The 23,041-nt window shown below is 53.7% G+C and overlaps 6 protein-coding genes across 6 annotated transcripts; 3 read left to right on the top strand and 3 right to left on the bottom strand.

Annotated features, from left to right (window-relative positions):
- Window positions 1-1,180: 1,180 nt before the first annotated feature.
- SMAC4_03529 (uncharacterized protein) lies at window positions 1,181-3,694 on the bottom strand (the record flags this gene model as incomplete). The annotated part of the gene is made up of 1 exon (XM_003351177.2): window positions 1,181-3,694. The coding sequence occupies exon 1, from the start codon at window positions 3,359-3,361 to the stop codon at window positions 1,181-1,183; it is 2,181 nt and encodes a 726-aa protein (XP_003351225.1). The 5' UTR covers window positions 3,362-3,694.
- A 1,681-nt stretch (window positions 3,695-5,375) lies between these two features.
- On the bottom strand, window positions 5,376-10,869 carry SMAC4_03530 (uncharacterized protein). Its single transcript, XM_066089968.1, has 5 exons — window positions 9,868-10,869; window positions 9,680-9,782; window positions 8,770-9,607; window positions 8,143-8,702; window positions 5,376-7,430 (listed from the first exon to the last, which is right to left on the bottom strand). The coding sequence occupies exons 1-5, from the start codon at window positions 10,314-10,316 to the stop codon at window positions 5,817-5,819; spliced, it is 3,564 nt and encodes a 1,187-aa protein (XP_065947522.1). The 5' UTR covers window positions 10,317-10,869; the 3' UTR covers window positions 5,376-5,816.
- A 617-nt stretch (window positions 10,870-11,486) lies between these two features.
- SMAC4_03531 (uncharacterized protein) lies at window positions 11,487-13,268 on the top strand. Its single transcript, XM_003351179.2, has 3 exons — window positions 11,487-11,673; window positions 11,781-12,368; window positions 12,508-13,268. Exons 2-3 carry the CDS (start codon window positions 11,984-11,986, stop codon window positions 13,071-13,073), a joined length of 951 nt encoding a protein of 316 aa, XP_003351227.1. The 5' UTR covers window positions 11,487-11,673; window positions 11,781-11,983; the 3' UTR covers window positions 13,074-13,268.
- Window positions 13,269-14,174: 906 nt separating this feature from the next.
- Window positions 14,175-15,497, top strand: SMAC4_03532 (uncharacterized protein; the record flags this gene model as incomplete). The annotated part of the gene is made up of 1 exon (XM_003351180.1): window positions 14,175-15,497. One exon carries the CDS (start codon window positions 14,175-14,177, stop codon window positions 15,495-15,497), a length of 1,323 nt encoding a protein of 440 aa, XP_003351228.1.
- Window positions 15,498-15,757: 260 nt separating this feature from the next.
- On the bottom strand, window positions 15,758-20,073 carry SMAC4_03533 (uncharacterized protein). The gene is made up of 5 exons (XM_003351181.2): window positions 19,637-20,073; window positions 19,376-19,532; window positions 18,988-19,125; window positions 16,190-18,776; window positions 15,758-16,122 (listed from the first exon to the last, which is right to left on the bottom strand). Exons 2-5 carry the CDS (start codon window positions 19,456-19,458, stop codon window positions 16,111-16,113), a joined length of 2,820 nt encoding a protein of 939 aa, XP_003351229.2. The 5' UTR covers window positions 19,459-19,532; window positions 19,637-20,073; the 3' UTR covers window positions 15,758-16,110.
- A 1,544-nt stretch (window positions 20,074-21,617) lies between these two features.
- On the top strand, window positions 21,618-22,998 carry SMAC4_03534 (uncharacterized protein). Its single transcript, XM_003351182.2, has 2 exons — window positions 21,618-22,425; window positions 22,572-22,998. The coding sequence occupies exons 1-2, from the start codon at window positions 21,841-21,843 to the stop codon at window positions 22,851-22,853; spliced, it is 867 nt and encodes a 288-aa protein (XP_003351230.1). The 5' UTR covers window positions 21,618-21,840; the 3' UTR covers window positions 22,854-22,998.
- The last annotated feature ends 43 nt before the right edge of the window (window positions 22,999-23,041 follow it).

Raw genomic sequence — 23,041 nt, forward strand, 5'->3', positions numbered from 1 at the left:
GCCATGAGGCAACCGGGCCGTATATGTGTCGGTTCAAATTCCTCCATGTCGCCTTCATCAACCCCCCCTTCTTTGTTACCAGATTCAGTCCATTATATGTGGCTCAAACCACCCCCAAAGAATAGACAGCCCGCGTCATTCGTCATCGTAAGTTTATGTCATGATTTTTATTGAATCATTATCGTCGCTGTGCTGCTGCTGTTGTCGCAAAATGAAGAGAAAAGGATGTCCAGAGCTAGCGCTGCAAGCCTGAGCATGCCATGTTATCCTGGTACCATCTGTCAAATATGCACGCAAGTTCCCTTTTGCGAAGCAGACAATAGATGACCAGGAAAAAAAATGGAGTAGACAAAGATGGAGAAGAGCCTGTTGGTGGAAGAGTAAATGCTCATGGATGATGAACAGTATGGACTTTTCGTGTCGGTAACGAATGTGAGAATGTCTGCCGCCTGGGGATATGAAAAAGATGAATGGTTCGTAACTTTGCTGTCTAAGCAGCAGAGAGAACGAGCCTGTCCCTTCATATTCCAGGTGTACTCAATGAAGGTCCACAAGGAGTGTAGTGTCGATCGAAGAGAATGATGTCATGCATACCCATGCCGGTGTGTTGGCCCAGTCAAGTCAAATATGACTTTGTGTGTACTTCCCGTTTCAGAGAAGATTCCGATTGCGATGCAGCTGCTCAAAGGCAGCAGTGATGTAGAAATGCGATCTTCGAAACCGCTTTCTGTCGTGTTTGGTGCTCGTTGATGTAGAGTCTTTCGAACAGTTAAAGAGAAATATGAGAAGAAAGAATAATGCCCGAAATTACACCGTCTGCCATTTTACCATTTACATGATAAACGACATGGCGATGAAATGTAAAAATGCCGTTGATGGAAAAAGAGAAGCCGAAAAAGTAGTGTCGCAACGACCACCAGTAAATGCGCCAACATGAGAACTGGCAGACGATGCCGCATGAAGAAAACGAACGATGAGGATGGAGCCGAGGAGTAAGTGAGCGGGATAGCTCAACATCTCGAGCGGTGACGAGACCTTGTAGCAGATGCAAGTACAGGTGAAATGCAAGTATGCAGATCCGGCTTTCAAATGCCGGTATCAACAAGCGTTCGACGCTTGCTTGTCATTATTCGACAAGAATTCAAAAGGTGCCCAGTCCAACCTTCCACGATGGAGTTTCTTACTGTGACTTGCCCAACGACTTGACGGTGAGGTCCAAAAGCTCTTCACAGAAGTCGTCAAGCTCGATGATCCTAAATCGAGAACCCCATCTGGAGGTGAACTCCGGGTCCCGCCAATCCCTCGCGATGTTGTCTTTCCAGCCGTAAAGCTCGATTCTCCAGCCGCGAGCCAGTGCCCGCTCAGTGTTCTTTTTGAAACCATCCGAGTACTCGGCGCACGCAGCATCTCCTGTAGCAAGAACCATGGTGCCGGGGTTCGGAACATCCAGAGCGCTCTGCAGGATCTTCAGGTGGAGTAGCTCATCAACACACTGTTCAGTGCGCGATTCAAGGCCATCGCCTGAGCCTTCAGAGCGGCGACTATATTTCTTGGATTTCTTGCTAGCATCCGAAGAAAATGGCTTCGCCACGCGTGAGAGGATGCACATCTCGTACTTGAGCTCCGCAGCTTCAGTCATGTAATCTGGACGCCTGTAGCTGTGATTGCTCACAGAACCTGCAACGACCCTCTTCTCAACCTTTCGGCCACGAGTGAGGATGGTATCGAAGTTCTTGAACGAGAATGGCACCTTAAGCCGCTTTTGTGGCGAGAAGCCACGGCTCTTCTTCATGGTGTCGTAGAAACCGATGACGATGTTGGAAAGATCGACAAAGACATGAATTGTATTCGATGGACCTGCGTTCGTTCCAGACGTATACTCCTTCTGAACCTTCTTATCTTTGGTCCTCAAACCAGCGAGCTTATCGAAGAGAAGACAAGCCTTGTCTTCCTTGGTTGTCCAGTAAGCCGGGAGAATGTCACCAGTGCCGGGGAAAGGATGTTTCACCTCGTAACAAGTGATGTTACTATACGGCTGGGACTTGGCCACCTGATACTGATTCTCTGGGCGTGGAAGTATGGTCTCAACCGCTGCCTTGCCTGAACCATTGAGTTGTTTGGACGCAGTCCTCGGACTAGCGGTGCGATTTTCATCGAGGTTGGCAGCGATGGGAGTGGCAGGTGACGTCCACGGTAAGGTGTAGTTGGCCATCACGTGGCCATTGACAACAGGCCCGTAATGGACATTTCCAGCGTAAACGAATGGATATGGGTAAGGACTAGCAAGAGGAACCAGGTTACCGGGACTATACATCGGCGGCGTTCCAATGAAGGGTCCGTTGGGGTTCATGTAAGTAAATCCAGCTACGCTTCCCATGGATGGCAGAGGTGCGGACTTGGGTGTATTGATCGAAGCAAATGGTGTGGGTGATGCAGTGTTACCGCTGCTGTTCCCGACTTTGGTATTAGATCTCGGCTGAGGTCTCTTCAAAATGGTAATGGCGGGTTTCGGGAGAAGGGTAGGCGAAGGAGTCGAGTGGGATGATGGTGGGCTATCTGATAAAGCGGAGCGAGCGGAGCGAGCGGAAGTGTCACTGCCATGTAGAGGGCTCGTCGTAGGAGTGGGGGATCTTTCGTCTTTGCCAGTTGGTGCGGCTCGCGGATCGATCTTGAGATCTTTCTTGCGCGCGGCCGGTGTCGCAGGATTGTGTTTGGATTCCTTGATTGCCTGAATGATGGCAGCTTCAATCTCATCGACACTCTTCGGGTATCTCGCAGTTCTCTCAGACTGCTTGGTGGCCTTGAGGGATAGTGCGCTCTGACGCTGACTGGCCCGTCTCTGTTCCTTCCTCTTCCGCATGAGGGAATGGCCGGCCTGGGTGATGTAGTCGTTAGCGGCCTGCTGGGCGTATGCGTCGGCGGCCTCGCGGTCGCAGCCCGCATTCCCAGCCTTGTTGCGGAAAGCCCAGTAGATGCGTGCGGCTTCAGGCTCAGAGTCTTCCACAAGCTTGTCCATCTCTTCATGCTTGCGTACGAGCTCGGCGTACTTGGGGTGGGACATCATGGCCACCACTTCAGGATCGGCGGTCTTCCGGAAATCGTCCCAGTTAGGGGGCTCCAAGACCTGTGAGTGAGGAACAGTCTCGAGTTTGACAGTCATATCGGGCTGTTCGCAGATGCGGAACTCGCATGTTGTGTTTGAGAAAAGGGTTTCTTGATCGGCTGGCGAAAGTCGAGCGACGGGAACTGCGAGGGAAGAAATGCGCTGGAAATATGATTCTCCCCATTTGGCAACCAGAGAAAAGTCGGAACCAAGCCGACGGCCCTCAGGCTCGTTGCGGCCAAAGAACGAAGTCGCCATGATGGTATGATAGCACCAGGCTTGGGTGAGGCTCCGTTGGCGTGGGGATTGGAATGGCGAAGCGGGAGAGACTTGGCTGGTGTGGTGTGGTGAAACCCGGATGGTTTAGATGTTGAAGGAGACGGTAAGGATAGCTCTTGGTGGACTGGCGACGTGAGCAAATCCAAGGGGTGTTCCAAATGATGAAGTTGAAAGTAGGAGGCCAAAAGACCGGGCTTCTTGTCGGCGGGTTGTCCTGCGGATTGTCCGGCGAATTGATGGACAAGCAGGTGAATCCGAAAATGGTCAGTCGGGCTCTGTTTCTAGAGCAGAAAAAGGTAATCGAGGGCGGGGGAACGATGCTGAATAACAAAAAGCATTGTAAAGGCGCCGCCCATGCTACGAGAAGAAGAGAGTGCTTGCGACGATGGTGTTTCTACCTTGATGAAAACCAGCAATGCAGCGCATAAAAGACAAGAACAAAAAGAGGAAAAAGATTGAATAGGATTGCGCAAGGCTTGGGGATGTCGGAAGTGGTGGGTAGATGCGGCTGTTTAAGTTGGGTGTGCCAGCTTGCGCAAAAAAAGAGAGCAGCCGGTGGTGAATTGGCGAGGTGAAAGTTGTGTATTTGATTTCCAGTGTTTAGGTTCCAGAACATCCAAAGACCTGACGCGACTGGAGAAGGTGTCAAAAGGTGAGATGAAGTTGAGAAAGGACGACAGGAAGGCGAGAGCGGCGGCAGTGAGGGGCGGCGCAGGCTCAATTTGACGGCGGTACGTAATGCAGCAGAGCACCTAGCCTTCAAGTCCAAGCCGCGGCGTGGCGTGGCGTGGCCTGCGTGTGAGTGATGCTTGCAAGTACGGTGCTTGACCTGCTTGCCGAAAAAAGAGACCTTGTGGGTTATCTGAGGTTATTTGTTAGAATAGTAGTCAGGATAATTCAATGGGAATTGAAGTTGCTGGCTTCAGGCAGACTGACTCCAAATATCCCGGGGAAGGTGGTGAGGAGGGGGAAGAGGGGGGCAAATTATCGGGGTGACTGATACAAAGTTGTAGGGTTACTGTAGTGAGTGCAGTGAGTGGATGACCCCAACGGCGAGAGGCCCAGCGTGACAGGATTGGTCAAAGACTCTGACGTCAGCTGGCAAGCTTGTTCGCCTTTTGGGCGTTTGCTCAGGATGCCGGACCGCCAGCATGGTTGACGGGAGTGTGTGGCCAATGATTGGAGATTCTCTCCCGTCGTCTCTCAAACCGTGAAATGCATTCCAGTGAATGTAAGGTACATCGTACCTTTTTTTTCAGGCGCCCAAGCCCTCCCTCACTGCAGGCCGCAGAGCCGCAAAACCCCTGTAGAAGACTTGTGTTGAAGAATAGTCACGCATTCACACGCTGATACCGGATGAGAACTCCGAGCACCGTCGCCTTTCTCTATATGGGGGTTCCAAGTTCCCGTCGTAAATACGGATCTGAGATACCTCTTGTGTACCAACCTTCACCTCTCAGGATTCAGGTTTTGCGCCTCAACCAACATGGCCTTCACGGAGTCGGCGGAACTGTCCAGTCATGGATAGGCGTCTAGAGTGTCGGGTCTTACTGCCGTCTCCCAATCTGCCCTGTCATCTGCCGCCGTCGCCTGTGAAGCAGCGGACTGGACCGTCGAGTACCGGATACGTACCGCAATATTTCGCGGCGTTGGGTCTCAGGGTTCTGACAAATCTCTACGATTAACCCTCGATCGGCTGCCTTAAGGTGAGGGTTATCGCTGAGATTTGTCACAACCCTGAGACCCAACGCTGCGAAATATTGCGGTAAATACTTGTACTGTACGCCCAGATATAAACAATTTGTCAAGGCTTATCCGTTATCGGTGCCGTTCCTAGGAACCTTGATGGCCATGGGCATGTCGAAGTTTGTCAAGTTGCATTTTGTTATCGTTATCAGCATGCTTTTGAAGTTTGCGAAATCCCCGCTGTGTCCTGAATGAAGAAGAGCAAGTTGAATCCAAGATCGAGACCGTGTTGGTGGTAAATGCGTTGGCGATACTCCGTAATGAATATTCTTCAGATGCTCATCTCCTAGTGAGACTTTATCTTCTTGGAGCTATAACGACATTGGATATTTTGACGCCTCGAACTAACAATTGACCAGCTTGCGTGGGAAAACGATAAACTCCTAGGCATATTCACCAACTCTAACCTGTCAACGTCCTGTGCCAAAGACCCTAGTACCTTAATCTCTTTTGATATCCTAATAAAACACTACATCTTTTACCGAAGAAAACCCCTGTGAATGATCATGATGTGGATGCCGTAAACTCTGCGTGTTCGCATACAGCAACTCATGACACTGGCCAAAGTAGAAGTGGCACCGGTCAATCAGAAGCTCCTCCATATGAACACTTCCAGTACGGCAATCCACTTCCTTCCCCCCTGCCATAAGCGACCTCAATCGCGAATGTGCGTGGAATCCAAAGACTCCTAAGCCTTCACCCCCGTCGCCTTGAGGCTCGTCAAGCCCTTTTCATCAGCGAGAAAAGCCTCCTCCAACTGTTTCCTCTCCTCCTCCGTAACCAACCCCTTCTTGATCTGGTCCTCAAACCACCACCTCAAGTTCTTCTTCCTGATCTCCGCCTCCGTTAGGTCCTTATTCTCCTCCTTGCTTTGCTTCATCATCTCTTCCCATTCCTCCCTGCCTCCTAGCAATTCCTCAAGATGCTTCGTCCCCTTCTGCATCTGCTCGCACCACTGAAGGATGCCTTTCTCCAGTAGAGTCAGGGCCTGCTTGTGCTCATCACCCTCGCCACTCGCCTTTTCCTCGGCGATTTTGGCAGCTTTGCGCTTGTTCTCCTCTTCCTGTAGCGCTTCATCCCGTTCCTTCCTCTTCCGCCTGCGCTCCTCCCTGAGCGTCTTGATGCTCTCCCAGTGAACACTGTGGCCTAGTCCAGCGTACTGCTCCGCTACGCCACCATTGCGAATAGAAGGCCTGTTTAGAGGCGGCGCGGTGAAAAATAAGACACGTCCTTGATCGTCCGTCTGGAACTGCTTCTTCACCTCCTCCGGGATCTCACTGTCGATGTTCTCGGCAAGGGTGTAGGTCTCGGGGGCACGTGGGGCATTGTATGTATTACCAGCCGAGGGACCTGGGGCGAGCTGTTGTGGCATGGCTGGCGCGTGCTGCTGGATAGGAGTTCCCATCGGAGGTGGCTGGTGATGCCTGTTAGGCGTGGGGAAGTTGGGCGCTATCGGCGACGGCTGCGGATGGGAATGGGGATGATGCGCTACCGGCACGCCAATGGGCACACCAGGGTGATGCGGTGGGCCGACACTAAACTGTTGTTGTTGTTGTGGTGGTGGTGGTGGTGGTGGCGGCGGCGGGTGCGAGTGCACCGGCCTGTGTTGTGGGTGATGAGGGTCGTACTGGGGCCCTGGAGGCGGCGCCGGAGCGAGCTGGCTTTGTGTGGTTGGGTGACCGTGGTGGATGTATTGGAGTTGCTGGTAGGGCTGGTGATGTTGGTGTTGTTGTTGCGGCGGCGGCGGGGGTTGGTGTGGAGGCTGAGGAATTGGAACGTGTTGTGGCCCGGGACCGTGGTACGGAGGAGGTTGTTGGTGCGAGTAAGGAGGAGGCTGCTGGTGTGGGTAATGATGGGGGCTTGGCTGCATCGGGGGCATCCCGGGATGATGGGGCTGCACGTGCATGGGCATGCCGGGCATTGGCTGGTGCTGGTGCTGGGGTCCTAGTGGCTGCTGATGGAGACCCTGATGGGGATGCGGTTGCAGCTGCGGTTGATATTGGTGAATCGGCGGCGGCGGGTGCGACTGCGGATGACCGTGAATCTGGACGATGTGAGGAGCGATGCCGTGACCTTGGGGCGGCTGCTGCTGCCGTGGTGCGAAATGTTGTACGTAGTGTTGACCTCCAAACGCGACGTGCCCACCAGGTCCAGGCGCGGGAGCGACAGACTGATGGAATGTTGGTGTTCCTGGATGGGCCGAGAAGGACGGACGGTGCGATGATCCGGGGCCAGGACCAGGACCGATAGCCAGCGGCACAGGCGCGATGGATATTGGGTGAGCTTCTGGCGGAGGCGACTCCTTGTTCGAGAAATATGTCGTTAGCTTACTACTTCATACGCTTCTCTTCCAAACGGTTTCCTAGTCTGTCCCACAGTGGAGGTAGGGGAAGAGCAGGGAGGTGCGACAAGCTTTTGTCCAAGGTAATGCAAAGAAGGTTTGGCGGAAGCGCGCAGGGTGCCTTGTGTGTGCCGAGAGCCGTTGGCGCGACAAGAGGCAGATCGCAAGGGGAGGAAAAATGTTTAGAATGGGTGAAAGAGGAAGATTGTGTACCAATTCAAGGGATAGAGGAAGTGACAGGCGGGGAAAGAAAAGACTAAACTCGAAAGTTGAGAACGAGCCAAGATTGAAGAAAAAAAATGAGAAAGTACAAGGGAGGCACTGACAGGTTGACTTTGGCCACTAGCACAGGGCAATTTGCTACTCGGTCCCAAAACGAGGGATGACCCGGGCGTGGGAGAGGATGGGCCGAGTCGTGAAGAGTAAAGGCTGCGAACGAGGAGTGAAATCAAACATGAAGGACGGGATGATAGAACCAGGAAGAAGCACCGAGGAAAAGGTGAATGGGATGGATGAATGTGGGGTTTGGAAAATTCTCAAAAGCACGCATTGAAGAGCCACTTTGTTTGCTCTTCTCCTCCTCTCTGGAGGGAGCGGCTCTTTTACGGGCCTGGCAACCTCGCAACAGAAAACAATTCAGAGAATGACGCTCTAGGAAATCAACTTTGCTTACATTGGGCTCACGAGGGCGACGGTGGACCGCGCCAATGAGGGGAGGCGCATTCGGGCTCCTCCACGTCGGTTTCGGCAAGTCATCCGTCTCTTTGGCGTCGGCTTGCAGTAGATGTTTGATGGGACTGGGGAACTTTCTCATGGTGCGCGGTACGGGCCAGAGATCCATCTCATAGTCCTGGTCGCGAACCTCTTCGGGCAGACAGCTGGACCACGTTTTGACCTTGTTGAACTTGCATCTCTCTTCGTTATACCGCGCCTCGCAGACATACACCATATTGTTATGAGGCAATCCGCGAGGGCGACCCTTGGGGTAGCGGGTAATGAACATCACAAAGCATCGGTCCTCAACTTCTTCGATCCGGTGGTCGCGATATTGGGCTGTCTTGACCACCTCGTTCTCGTAAAAGAACTTGTCATAGCGATGGACCGTCTGTTCTGGGCGATAGAACCAGCAAGCGTTCACCCACTTCTGGCCAGACTTATCCGACCACATTCGGTAGATCTGCGCGACGACGGGCTTGGAAAGATCGTTCGCATTGCGGATGTGAACCCAGTCACCTATAATCATAGTCAGTCATCTGAACTTATGTTTACGCCTTTCGTTGGGGGCCGGATAAACACATACCCACTCGCCACAGCTCGCCTCCGTGCTCAATGCTGTCCAAGGGCAGCTTTCCATCTGCATCGCGAAAGTCGTCGTCGGGCTTCGATTTTTCCTCCTCCACGAGGGCGCGCGCCTCTTTTTGTAGTTCCACCGCATCTTCATACTCTTCACTCCCCTGTTTGTGGAAGAGCTTCGCATTCTCAAACATGAGTTCCAGGTCCTGGAGTACTTGGTCGATATTCTGGTACCTTTTACGCTTGTGCTTCGTGATGATCATATCCAGCGCAATCGGGTTCCGCACGACGGCGTAGTATGCCGGACTTTCTGACTTGTCAGGTAGCCTCTGAAAGTGATTGATTCGCACATGGCCATTTTCGTTCTTGAATTTTCGCAACCCCTTGAGCAGGGCCTGTATCCTGGCCTCTTGCGGCGTGAAGACCTTGATGGGTCTCGTGTGCTTCTTTTGGGCCTCATCATCATCGTCTTGTTTCCTTCTTCGAGATCGTCCACCGCGTCTCCATCCACGCCGGCGCCGCCCATCCGAGTCGACATCATCTGAGTCATCTGATTCTGATTCTTCCTCCTCTTCCTCCTCTTCCTCTTCCTCTTCCTCGTCGGGAGTTGGCGAATCTTCAAACTCGGGTAACGGACCGTAGTCGGGGATCTCGGCGTCTTTTTCGGTAATTTCGCCCTTCTTGACGAGTTCGGCAAGCTTTTCTTTGAAAACCTCGAGCAACCGGCCGGCGTCGGAGAAGATGGGAGCGGAGGGCCTATTGTAAACTTGTGCGTTGTGGCATATGCGGGTCACGTCCTGAACGAACTCGTTGAAGCTTGTGTATGTCTTTTTGCCCAGCTTGCCCTGTAGTTGTTGCGAAGAACATGGTCAGCTCCAGTTTCATGGTGCAGGAAGGCAAGGCATGTGTCAACATACCCTGATGGTGCTGAAGGCCATTGGCGTCTTGATAACCTCAAAGTAATCTGGTAGGCTCCGCTTATTAACTAATCGCTGGAAGCCAGAGGCAATCTCGTAGTCCCTACAGACAACAAGACGGTTAGCGTGCCGATAGGTCGTGAGGCACAGCATGTGTACCTGGACGCGGGGGCCATAGGGTGACTGACTCTCCATCCACCTTGATGGTGTACCGACACAGGTACTCGGACGTGTCTCTGATTAGCTGTAAGAGATCCTTGGCGGAATCACTCTCTTCTTCATCCTCGTCCTCGTCCTCATCTTGGTCTTTTTCGTCGTCGTCGTCATTGTCTCGGTCATGGGCCATGTCGGCATCTTTGCCCTTGTTGGCGGCTTTGCGTGGTTCGTTGTCTTTCGCATCGGCATCGGCATCCTCCATCTCCACATCGTCATCGACGTCGCCCTTGGCCTCGATGGACTCGCGTACCTCGATCGCGTCACGGGTCGGGGCAGCAGCCATGGTATTGCTGTTGGCGTTGCTGGACTGTCGTCGCGTGGTTCTGGCGTTTGTTCTGGTCGAAGCAGCAGCTGAGGAAGTGGTGTTCCTCTTGGCGGGGGAAGAGTCGCCTCTGCTGGGGCGTTCGCGCAAAGTGGGCATCGCGGCTACGCAAGCTCCTAGGTACGCAAGCTACGGGGATGTGGTGACGGGAGGCCAGATTGTAAGAGAGCTGGGACTTGTTGCGCAAGGGTGGATTCCTAGACTCCTCTTCCCGGTCGGTTTGTCTCTTGTTTCTCCAACGTGTTTCTGCCAGACACACGCACAAACCAACACACAAGCGTGCTCTTCTCTCTCACACATACACGGTCCTCCACGCGCGATCCAGAACACAGACACAGGCACAGACGCCCGCTGGAGCCGCAGCCTGTGTTTGGCAGTTGGTTGGCGTGTTGGCTGCCCTGGCTCTGTTGGCTGGAGGAATACGTAGGCGGTTGGTTGGGGTACCGTTGCCGGGGCCGCGAGTCAGTTCTGTGTGAGTCGATGGGAAAAAGAAGGACGATCTCTCAAAAAAAAAAGATGCCCACCAAGGATACCTCGTGTAGAATTGCTTGGGGAATGACGGGGAATGATATACGCCGTAGTGTAGTGATGGCTAGCTCTTCCTGGGGAAACACGCGAAAGACGAGGGTCCAATTGGTGTCGGTTGCTGCATTGGCAGTGACTGGTTCGGGTGTCCAGCACTTGAGTGTCCACCTTAACGTCTTAACCGTGCTCTTAGACGTGCCAAACCCTCGTTAGTTGCTTAGATGGACAGTAACGGGTTAAGTTGATCGCCTTCCACGAATGCACCCCTGACCATCCGTCTGTTAGGTGCTGTGTGGGTTGGACCGTGCGTGACTGCCGGAAGGGCCGATCCACTGCGGCCCCGAGCCCCGCGACGGGAGGGGAAGAGCCCCGGGGGCAGCTGCTTAGCGCCTTGCTCGGCGGGCGGGGGTTGAAGGTCTAGATCTTTACATTACATTACATCTCGGAGACCACCATTACATGTACATGGAGCTACACCAGATCTCTTCCATCATGAAGACTCTTTGGAGGCATGTTTATTCTTTGTACATTCCCGATTGTATCCCACAACATGGAACTCTTGAAAAGTGGCCCAGACCGCGTGGTGTTTCTGCTGTGCAATACGGGTCAAAGTGTCACGTTCGGGCATGGACGCTAATAGTGTCGCCAATCCACAGTGACGTTGGACGCCCCGTTCATGTGGGAATTCCCGTCAGCTGGAACACTTCAGTCAACTTAGTGTGGTACCTTCCTGTACCCATATCGGACTGTTAAAAGAACGACACCCTATCAACGGCATCCCTCTTTCTGTCATCTGAACACTTCATATCTGTTGGACAACAAACCAGATTGAGTGTGCGGCTTGCTGTCGTCCCATCTTCGGTTGACATTGTGACATTGTTTCAATCAGCCGCGCTTGCATGAACTGTTGCCACTTGTACCTTAACCCCTGGTTTGTCTACCTCCTCCACTTCACTCCTAAAGATTCATAGCCTTTCTGGTGAGAGAGGCACGCCTCAAGGCCATGTGTACAAAAACCCAAGCTTACCACCCACAAAGTAAGGAAACAACCTGAAGACCTTATATACCAACCAACCTTTCACTTTCGGCCAGTTTCGACAGTTGCCACGCCTTAAATATAACCTTCGACGTTCACCGATACCTATATATCCTCACCACCATCAACTCCAACCTCAGGCGAAACCCTATCAGGACATTTATATATTACCGACCAACAACACATACCTCAATCAACCCAGACCATGCCCCGAATTCAGTTACGTCTCAGGACCCCAAGTGGCCAAACCCGCCTGGAAGTCGACGACGAGTCCATCTTGGAGGACCTGGTGGCTCAGATAAGAACGGCCACCAAGATCGACAAGTTTTCACTCAAATACGGCTATCCTTTGAAAGACCTGGACATCAGCGCGGAAGCGCAAAAAGCCACGCCCCTCAAAGATCTGAAGCTGCGTGGTGAGACCATCGTCGTTGCTCCTATTGAAAGTAGCGCTCCTTTACCGGCGGCAGAGCCAGAAAAGCCAAAGTTTACGCCAAAAGGGATCGAGCCAGATGAGACATCTCTTGAGTGGCCCGAAAGGGGCGGATATCTAGTTCTCCGTGTGATGCCTGACGATAACAGCTGCATGTGTAAGTTTGAATAACCCAAACCCCGTCTGAGCAACCTTCACTATCAAACACTCACCACTCATTTTTACCGCCTCACTTACCCACTCACCCCCTTTCTCACCTCCCGCCTCAACTAACCTTCTCACCTTCAAAAAAACAGTCACAGCAGTAGGCGGCGCCCTCTCCATCGCCAACGCCTCCTCCGTCCTCCGCCGGCAAGTAAGCGATTACATCCTCTCCCATCCCACCGAATACACCGCCGCCATCCTTGGCTCCCCGCCCTCCGTCTACGCCAGTCGCATGCTGCAGTCCGACGTCTGGGGCGGCGCCATCGAACTCTCCATTTTATCCGACATCTACAACATTGAAATCTCCTCCCTCGACGTCAAGAGCCTCCGAATCGACAAATTCGGCGAGGGCAAGTCCCTCCGCATTTTGATCCTGTACTCAGGGATCCACTACGACAGGATCGCGTTTGCGATGGATCTGAGTTACCCCGTGGAGGTGGACGTGACCAAGTGGAGCACGGAAGACGACGAGGTGCTGGATAAAGCGAGAAAGCTGGCGGAGCAGCTGCAAAGGATGCATTATTATACGGACACGACGGATTTCGTCATCAAGTGTGAGATGGACGGGTGTGGCTGGATTGGGCAGGGGACGAAGGATGCGGCGAGGCATGAGAGGGAGACGGGGCATGGGAGGTTTGGGGAGATGGAGATTAAGTGAGTGAGTGAGTGATTGGGGGATGGGGGGTGATATGACGCCGCGGGAATTCGTCTGAATGGGCTGTGGTACTTGATCCGGATATCCGGTATCGCTAAGCTGATTCATTTACAAGTCGAGGTTATACCATGTTGTGTCTAATACATAAGGAGCCGATGAATATATTTTCTTAATTTATCGATGCTTCCTTGTTCTCTGAATGATGTTTTGCGAATATATCGTCCATAAGTCCCTATCTTACGCCGCGTCGAAGGCCTGTCCGTCAGTCGGTGCACGCTCGGCCGGCTCGGGGCCCGCATAAACGTCAGTCGGTGGAGGCCTGAGAATCTGGGGAAACGGGCGGCGCCGGGGGACCCACTATTCAATGCTACGTACCTTAGTGTCTTTCTTCGCGTGTGGAAATGATCACAAAGAAGCCAGTTCCGATTTTGATTTTCAGACGTGGTCGCTTCCAGAGATTCCCTCCAGGGATTACTCGCTTTGGTGGCCATCAGATCCAAGTCACGTACCTATGTTCGAGGTCAAAGGTCAAAGGCAGATTGGATTTGTTGCTTATCGGAGTGGAGGCCGCTCCCGAGCTCATAAGACGGGAGTCAGTCACGGTTTACCTCGGCATCTCCATCTCTGGAGCACGATAGGACCCCCGTCCTACCACGAATCCAAGAAACGTGCTTACGAACGACATTCGTTCGGTTTCACCAGCTCGAGCTTCCGAGCATATCTTATGGATTGCGCGATTTGTGCTTGGGTCTTGAAATCAGTATTACTCTAGTCCGAGACGACAAGGTATTCTTGGCCATCTGACGGGCGACCAATCGGTTTATCACCAACCCAGGAAACCCAGGCAGAGAGAGAGCCCTTGCGTTAGTTACCGCACCTCAACAGGAGCCTCAAGCGCTGGGTGGAAGCTGAAGCTGAAGCGCTGCAGGTTCCATTGCCTGCACATCATCCAGTGTTCCAGGGACCAAGACAAGCGGGTGTCTGAATCATAGAGGCAGCGCAGCAGATCATTGGCTCACGATACCTGCAGCCAGCCAGCCAGCCACCAAGACACAGACTTCAGCCCTACGGCCGCCGTGGTCGTGGTACCAACGGAACCATACCATGTCTGCCGACTTCTGGGCCGGATACATCTCCGGTGCCATCGGCATCGTCATCGGCAACCCGCTCGACATTCTCAAAGTCCGACTCCAAGCCGGTGCTTCTTCTTCCTCTGCTGCCTCATCCTCCATCTCATATTCCTCCTCTATTTCATCATCATCATCTTCTTCCCTACCCCCACCAACCCCGAACTCAACCATCTCACCACCATCACCATCATCACCACAAGCCTCAACAGGTGGTACAACAGCAGCAGCAACAAACTGGATCCGGCCCTTCCTGCGCGGCACCGCCGCCCCGGTCCTCGACTACGGCGCCCTCAACGCCCTGTTATTCGTCTCCTACAACCGGACCGAGTCCGCTCTCAACCAGTTCGTTTTCGGGATAGACCCTTCTTCTCTGCCTTCTTCACAACAAACGGGCGTCAACCTCTGGAGTACCTGGATTGCCGGAGCCGTAGGTGGACTGGCTACTTGGGTAGTTAGCACGCCTACGGAGTTGGTCAAGTGTCGGGTTCAACTTCAGGGGCGGGGGCAGGGGCGGGGGCAGCAGGGCCAGGGGCAAGGAGTGGGAGTGGGAGTGGGAGTGGATGGGGGGAGGATAGGTGCTGGAAGTAGGGAGAAAGGCTCATCATCATCGTGGCAAGTAACCAAGTCCATCATCCGCACTGAAGGGGTTAGGGGACTGTACTTTGGCGGGCTGGTGACGGCGTTGAGGGATAGTATTGGGTATGGATTTTATTTCTGGAGTTATGAGTTGAGTTCGAGGTGGATGATTGCTGCTTCTTCCTCCTCGTCATCTTCCTCTTCCTCCTCCTCTTCTTCTTCTTCTTCTCACGAGGGTGGTGGTGGCGGCGGCGGTATCTTCACCTCCGAAGCAGCCCGCGTCCTTCTCTGCGGTGGCCTAGCGGGCATCGTCACTTGGTTGAGCATCTTCCCGCTGGACGTGATCAAGACGAGGGTTCAAACCCAAGGGACTTTTGCTTCGGGTTCGTTGGGTATTATCGAAACAACCTCCCAGGGGGAACATACTGCGCTCTTGGACAGGACGACAACCACTCAGAACCAGCGGAAGCAAAGTGGAAGGCCTTTGGGAGCTTGGGAGGTGGCCAAGTTGACCTACAGAGAGGGCGGGGTCAAACCCTTCTTTAGGGGGTTGGCCGTCTGTAGTGTCAGGGCCTTCATCGTCAACGCTGTGCAGTGGGCCATTTATGAGTGGATTATGACAGAACTTGGGCAGGGCAGAAGGGCGAAGGCTTCGGCTGCTGGTGGAGAGGCTGGATTATCGTTTGGAGGTGGCGAGCTTGTTGGGATGGGTACTGCTTGAGTAGTTGGAGAGGACTGCAACTTCCTTACCGGCCGACTTGCACATACCGGATGTTTTTCTGCGTAGAGCATTTGGGTTTTCGTGTAAAATAAAAGCGAGTTGGATATTATCTGTGAGTGCGTGCGCGTATAAGGAGAAGCCGTATGTAGTTGTCTAAACATTGAGGGCAAACACCATTCAGCGCCAGCATCCTACTTTATTCCTTGTAAGTGGTCGCTATGCTTCAGATGAAAATCTCGATCACACTACAGTCCACCCAGCAGGAAGTCTTCTAACAAACAGGCAAAGTCAGAAGAGTAGAGCGCCACGTATGGTACCCATTTCGCACTCCTTTGTAGATATTTTAGTTGTACTCGGTTTTCTCATTGCGGTTCTCAATTGTGTACTTTCCACTGCGCACGGAACAAAGAGGACTAACAGCTCTACCCGAGTTCACGCAGGCATAATTCTGATAGCCCCAGCCTTCCATCCAACAGTAGTAAACCAGCAAACAGGCCACCCATTTGAATATGCAAGCACAACTCCGTCAACTCCCTGCAAACTAAACGCAATGATTATGGAGCTACAGGTTGGGTATCACATCCTAACAGCGTAAGAAGCGCACCTCGCGACTTTACATCACAACCTGTTTTAAAAAGGGTTAGAATTCGCAGAAAACAAGAAAGCAAAGGCAATTGACATGTATGACTTACGCAGTCGCTATCATTCTTTCCTTGCGGAATGCCCATCTCCTCAAAGGTAGCAGGTCCATTTCCAATAGTCTTGCCATCGGGATGCTCAGTGTTGGATTTTCCACCAGCTGCCCCGTGCCCAGGCAGTCTTGTCGTACTGGCTGCACTCGGCGCCGGGCTCGCTGAAGGCCCGGGGCTATGGGTCGGCCTACTATGCGGTTGAGGCGGCTGGGGTTGCTGTACTGGCGGTGCGCTTGCTATCCTTCCGATTCCAGGTCCAGGTGTACCTTGACCTCCACTTGAGCCGGGTCTGCCTCCGGCAGCCAGACTCTCCAATCTCTCCGGCCTTGGCATAGGACCACCGTTTCCGCCCGTCGGAGTGCCGACCGGAGTGCCGGTTGGGAAGCGCCCAGGCATAGGAGGAGCAGCCTGTCCATAACCATGAGCATCGTTGTTTGGTCTGCTACTTGTCCTGGGACCATAGCCTGGCTGTGCGCCACCGCTCATTACGGGCGGAAGGCCTGGACTTTGTTGAGGACTATGCATGGCACCTCCAGCCTGCTGAGCCGAAGGATAATTGCCAGCATTGGGGTTGGGCTTCTGCAGTCTCTGTCTCATGGGGTCGCCAATAGGTACAGGGGAGGGCGGAATGCCAGGTCCAGCACCTCCACTCATCCGCTGTGGCGAGGGTCCAGGACCAACATCAAGTGGAGGGTGATAGCTATTTTGTCTGTAGCCAGGTTGAGGGCCGGAGCCAGGTCCAGAACCCGGGCTGGGCTGTCTGTACCCGGATGAAACCTGTGGTTCCCAAGCTCCAACTGCCCCTGGAGGGACTCGGCCTCGAGGGCCGGGACCTTGTGGGCCGGCGCCTTGTGGTACAGAAGGACCGTTGGGAGAGTTGGACCGGATCCCGAAAGCGCTCATCGGCCGGTCGGCATGTGGACCGCCGGAGCTTGACGACGGGCGGATGCCAGGGTTGAAATGAGGTGCTAGGGGTTTCGCTGACAGATAGTTCTGCTGCATGTGTGGTGGAGGAGCAGGATGGTGCATATCGTCTTCCGGATACGGGGCCGTGTTAGTACGCGCTCTGAGCGGTGGAGGCCTAGTGTCTTCGGGATACGGTGCCGTAGACTTGGACCGCAAAGTCAGGTTCAGGTTCGGGTTCGAATCAAAATTGACCGTAAAGGCGGGCGGCCTATTGGAGTTTCGCGCAGGATCCGGAAAGTCAACCGCATCGTGAACGATTGGCGGTCCCTGAGACGCTTTGACAGGAACTGCAGGCGCGTTACCGCCGGGATCACCCTCACTCAAAGTAGGCAACACGTCCGCAGGCCTGGTAAACCGATCAGGGCGCTTGCCACGCTGCGAGCCGTGCTGGGACTTGATACGCGTAAGTGTGGTTGTTTCGTGGTCCTGCTTCGTCAGCGTCTTGGACTGGCTCAATGAATCCAGTCTGCTCATGGCATCCTTGTTTCCGTGCTCAGCCGCCTTTTCGTACCACTTTCGTGCCTCGACGACATTCTTTTGAACATGAATACCTATTTCATGATAGTATCCCATAGCGAACTCGCCTGTCGCTAGGCCGGCGTTGGCTGCATCCAGAGCGTACTTGTACGCGAGTGCCTCATTTTTGGAAAAGGCACCCTCGAAGCCGAACAAAAACCACCTGCTGACACCCAATGCGGCTTCGCTTTGTCCCTGGCGGGCAGCAAGGCCGTAGTAATGAAGGGAGTAGGTTGGATTGAAGTCGCATCCGAGCTGACTGAGCTCATACGCTTGGCCCATCTTTAGCTGCGCCTTGGGAAAGCCTAGATATGCCGCCTTCTCGATATACTGACGAGCGACGACCAAATCGAACGGCAGGATGTCTTCGGGGACGGTGATGTCGGGAAGCTCCCGTGAAAGAAGCAAGCCGTACACATAAGCGCCCTGCGGGGAGTCCTCATCGGCCGTGTCGGCTGCAAGCTGAATCATGTCGAGGCCCTGCAGAATATCCTTGTGGAAGCCATGCTGGCCCATGAGGTGTATCATGCCTAATCGGTAGTTGGAGGCGGTATCCTTCATCCTCACGCCGGCCTCGTAATGCTTGATGGCGTTGGGGATGTCGTTGGAGTTTTCGTAGAGCATGCCCATGCGGTATTCGGCCCTACCGTATCCGTTCTCTGCCGCCCTCTTGTAGTGGGCGTAGGCCTCCCGTTTGTTCTCGCGATAACCAAATTTGCCAAACTCTAGCCATTTTCCCTTCATAAAGGTCGCCTCGGGATGATCTTGACTTGCGAGGTACTCGATGATGTTGAGAGCGTCGACGCGCAATTCGTGCTCTGTCGTGGGGGTCGACGGTCGTTCCCTTCCCTTTCCATCGCGCTTCCACTCTTTGGCGGCGGCCTCTTGGGCTATGTCGACCCAAATCAGCGAGTCGCGCGCCCATGTCACCTGCATCGAGACATTGTTGGAGTGGAGGACCAGGGTGCGGGCCTGGTAGAGGATCTCTTCCTTCTCCTCGTCGCTCGGAGGGATGTTCTCGCCCTTGACCTTGGGGAAAGGGGAGAACGAGGGCGCGTCCATGGCTGTCGACGGGGCGCCGGTGCTTCGTTGGAAAGGCTTGAACCTGTTTGGTGCCCAGTGGGCAATCCGTCAGCAGCAGGTCCCTTGCATTTATATACTGCGGTACAGTATACAGCGCATCGACATGTGCCATATGCGCATAAAAGCCCCACCCAGAGTGATCCTGGAACTCTGCTGGAAGCCAGCGTACCGGTATGGATGGATCCCTTCCCCTGGGCGGGCCGGTCGGTGGGAATCAGGGCCTGAGCACTTACGTCTTTGTGTCTTGCTGTTGGTCGTTGTTCTTTCCACTACCGATGGCGTTGTTGTTCTTTCGAGGATCGACTTCACGAGCTTCGAGTTCCATGCGTTGGATGTCCTCTTGCATGTTTTGAGGCACCTCTGGCATTACCCTGTAGAAAGATATCGAAACATGACCGTCAGCCTCTCAGCGCTCGCCGTTCCAGCGGCTCAGCCCTCCACTCAGCCCTTTTCCACCTGCTGGCGGAGCCTTGTAGCAGATCCGTCATTTCGCAAGCCATGCAACTCCGGGTTTTGCGCCGCGCGTCTAATATTACTTGATCGGACCCGACAGCGCAAAACAAAGATTGATAATTTGCAGACAAATTGGGGATCTTGTAGGAGGGAAAGGAACAGGCTTACCGTTGCGGGGCTGGGGCGACAACTTCGGGCATGAAATAATCATCATAGCCTCCAGGGACAAATGTTGCGCCCAAGGTCGGCATATCGGGGGAGTCGCTTCCTGTAAATAGGAACAGGGGCAACAGTGGTGACAATGGTTCGGATGGCTTGGCCGTGCCTGCATTAAGCTCCCCGAAAACGTAATCTGTCAGCACATGCGCCAGCTCGTCTGAATTGTCCGGTCTGACAACTTCAACGGCAAATCCCCGTCCGAAAGCATACAGTGATAGCTTAAGTGTGAGCAGCGGTTCGCCCACTTTCGGTGCCGTGGTAGAGGTAGGTATGTAGAGGCAGCGTATGGTATTCTAGTGGGTGCAAGCTTCGTCGTTGAGATGGCCGCAAAGGGAGAAAGGGAGAGAGGGGTTGCGGGGGACGTTTGCAGGGGAACCTCAGCAAGTCAGGAGGGGCGCCAAGCTGAAGCTTTCTTAGACGTTGGGATGCTGGGATTGTAGTGGCTTCGTGTCTTTGATAATGTCAATGGTTGCGACGACAGAGGAAGTCAAAGGAAAAGAGCAGCTAGGAGGAGCTTAGTATTTCGATAAAGGAGGGAAATGCTTCCTATAAGAGAACTTGAGCAAGACAAAAGTTATCTGTGTCCAAGGGAGCGCCCGTGATCTCACGACAGGTCAACACAGCCAGGCAGTGCGACCCGCAGAAAGCTATTTGTTACCGAATGGGCCGTGTCCGCAATGAAATGAAATAGCACCGAGCAAGGTAAGGTAGGGCACCCACGACTTGGACAGGCAAGGGTGGAGGTCTTGAGAGCTTGCCTCACTTGCTTGGCTCACGCCCCCTGGGACAATATGCAGTGCCAGAATGCTCTTTCGGTGATGGTGTGTGTGTGCCAAATCCGGGTCTTGCACGGGATGTGACCAGCGTCCACACTTCCATGGCTCAGCGGACCAGCCCGAATCCAGCGGCAGCAGTGTGGCTTGGTGCCTTACCCTATTTTTGAATCGCCTCCTAGGGCGTTTCGAGAGTGAAGATGGCAGTGATGGTCGCAGATCTTGAACTCCTTCATATTCCGGCTTCCTTGTCGGGTTCTCTTCTAAAACTCAAGAGCCTAGAGAGCTTCAACTCTTCAACTCTGGAGCGAGGTGTGTACGGTATACAGATGGCAACTTGGCGGCCGTTGGGAGTTCATGTTCGACGTCCTTGGCTCCTGAATTGCCAAGTCCGTCGAAGACTCGGTGCAGTGAGACTTTCACATTCCAGTAAAGCCAGTGTCAACCCGAACCTCAACACTTGGTGTAAGAACAAGGGTCAAGGAAGTAGTAGTGTATATGAACGAATTGCCATATATGATCAAACACCATAAGAACAGCACTCAAAAATGAGTACCTACATACCTTTTGGGCGAGAGGCTTTGACATTGCCCTCCTGGTGGTTCGGGTTTCGTTTCGCCAGGGACGTCATTGTGGTCGTTGATATCTGCGTCTTAACCGCCATACACAGCTCCGGAAAGGTAAGGTGATGCGGCCGGATATGCTGAGGTTAGGTAGGCGGCTTGCATAGGGAGGCCAACCTGCGGACGCAAGGTAGTTTTGACCGATAGCAAGATCTCCTTTGCAGGAGACTGGAGGCAATGAAGAAGGGAGGCCTTGATGTAGGAATAAGAGATAGTAGCGAGGGTGTAGGTGTCGTAGGAGGTCTTTCGTGTCCAAGGATGACATTCTGAAGATTAGTGAGGAGAGTTCGCCATGTTTTTGACCGTGGAAGTCGAACCAAGTCAAGTTCTCCAAAAGAAATTTCCAACTCTCTTCATTTCAGGCAAGTGCGCAGCTTGTAACCTTATCATGTGAGTTCTTGCCATTACATGTCACAGACTCCATGTGCGGAAGGCGTAACATGACCCCGTCAAGTGTAACTCGTTCGTGCCTTCTGTGTTAATTGTTAAAGTGTAAATTGGCCATCAAGGTACAGCGAACTAGGAAGCCGCTATCCAAGACGCTATGTAGCGATAAGCTGTTGCACCGAGAAGGAACAAACCGCGCACGGGCCAGCTGCTCCAATCGCCTGCAGCTGGCGGGGCCGTGGAGCTTCAACCCAGCAGCGGCATGCCAAGCAAGCTGCAGCTCCCACTTACCAAAACGTCACCCCGTCAGCCTGCCGCGGCGACGCCCAAGACAGCAGCATCCAACCGCAGCCTCGACACCACTACGTACCTCCATCCCATCGCCTCGTTTCCCAAGACAAGCCAAACGTATCAACAACAAATTCCCCGACGACGAGCCTTACCACATCGCCGGCCTAATACCATAACGACTTCCACTCCATACCAATAACGAGACCCAGTCACCACACCATCACATCCATTTGCCGCCCGCGATAGCTTCAACTACGAGCTACCCATAACATCAAACGGCAATCGTCGAAACACACATTCCCGATCCCCAGATCACAACCAGACCACACAACCGCCCAAAATGGCAGAACGACAACTCACCCAAATCCTCACCCAACTCCAAACCTCCGCCTCCACCCTCTCCTACACCGATTCCTCCGCCCTTCTCTCCAAAGCCAAGCTGTTGCTCCTGCAACTCAACGCCCTGACCCCGACCGCGCCCGGCTCCGCCTCCAACCCTTCGCTCTTCTCTCTCGCCCGCCAAGTCTACGAGCAAGGCGCGCTTGCCTCGATCCGCGCCAAGAACCCCGACGCCTTCCTGCGCTACGTCAGCCAGCTGCAGGGCTTCTACGAACTCGAGGGGACCGTCGGCACCGGTGCTGCTGGCGGCAGGATCGCGGGACCGGACGCGAACAGGGAGGAGAAGAACAAGGTCACTGGGCTTTATCTGCTGCTTCTGCTGACGCAGGGACAGTATGCCGAGTTCCACAGCGAGCTGGAGGCGCTGAGCACGAGGTTGGGCGGTGTTAGTGAGCTGGAGGCGGATAGGTATCTGGGTTATCCGATCAAGTTGGAGCGGTGGCTGATGGAGGGGAGCTATGATCGGGTGTGGAAGGCGATGAAGAAGGGGGAGGTTCCTTGTGAGGAGTATGGAGTTTTCTCTGAGGTGAGTTCTTGTTGTGTCTCGTTTTACACCTTTCCCTATCCCATCCCATCCCATCTCCCCTCCATTCATCATATTCCACTCGAATGTCCTAACTAGTCCTTGATAAATGATCGCTAACTCTCTCTCCTTCCTTCCTTCCTCCACAGATCCTCACCTTCCAAATCCGCTCCGAAATCGCCTCCTCCTCCGAGCGCGCCTACCCCTCGCTTCCCATCTCCTCCACCAAGTCTCTCCTCTTCCTCGAGTCCGAGGGCGAAGTGGTCGAGTTCGCCCGCTCCCGCGGCTGGGTCCTCAAGGACGGCCACATCATCTTCCCCTCTGCTGAGCCGGCGGCGGAGGAGGCTGGTGCCGAGCAGGAGAAGCCGTTCAGCCAGTTGGTCATTGAGAATGCGCTGGGCTATGCTAGGGAGTTGGAGACGATTGTCTAAACGAATCAGAAGCAAAGGAAATGGGAAATACAAAGACGAATGGCTGGGCTGGGTTCGGTTGGTTTATGCAAGCGTTTTTAAACGATGGTCCTTACTTGCTCCTTAGAGAGCTAGCTACATAGATAGGCATAACATGAGGTCACGTACAGATACACTATTACAGCCATCGTTGTGTTCCATGCCTCGCC

The sequence above is a fragment of the Sordaria macrospora genome, chromosome 6 (genome assembly GCF_033870435.1).
Source record: "Sordaria macrospora chromosome 6, complete sequence".
In the NCBI taxonomy this organism is placed as follows: domain Eukaryota; kingdom Fungi; phylum Ascomycota; class Sordariomycetes; order Sordariales; family Sordariaceae; genus Sordaria; species Sordaria macrospora.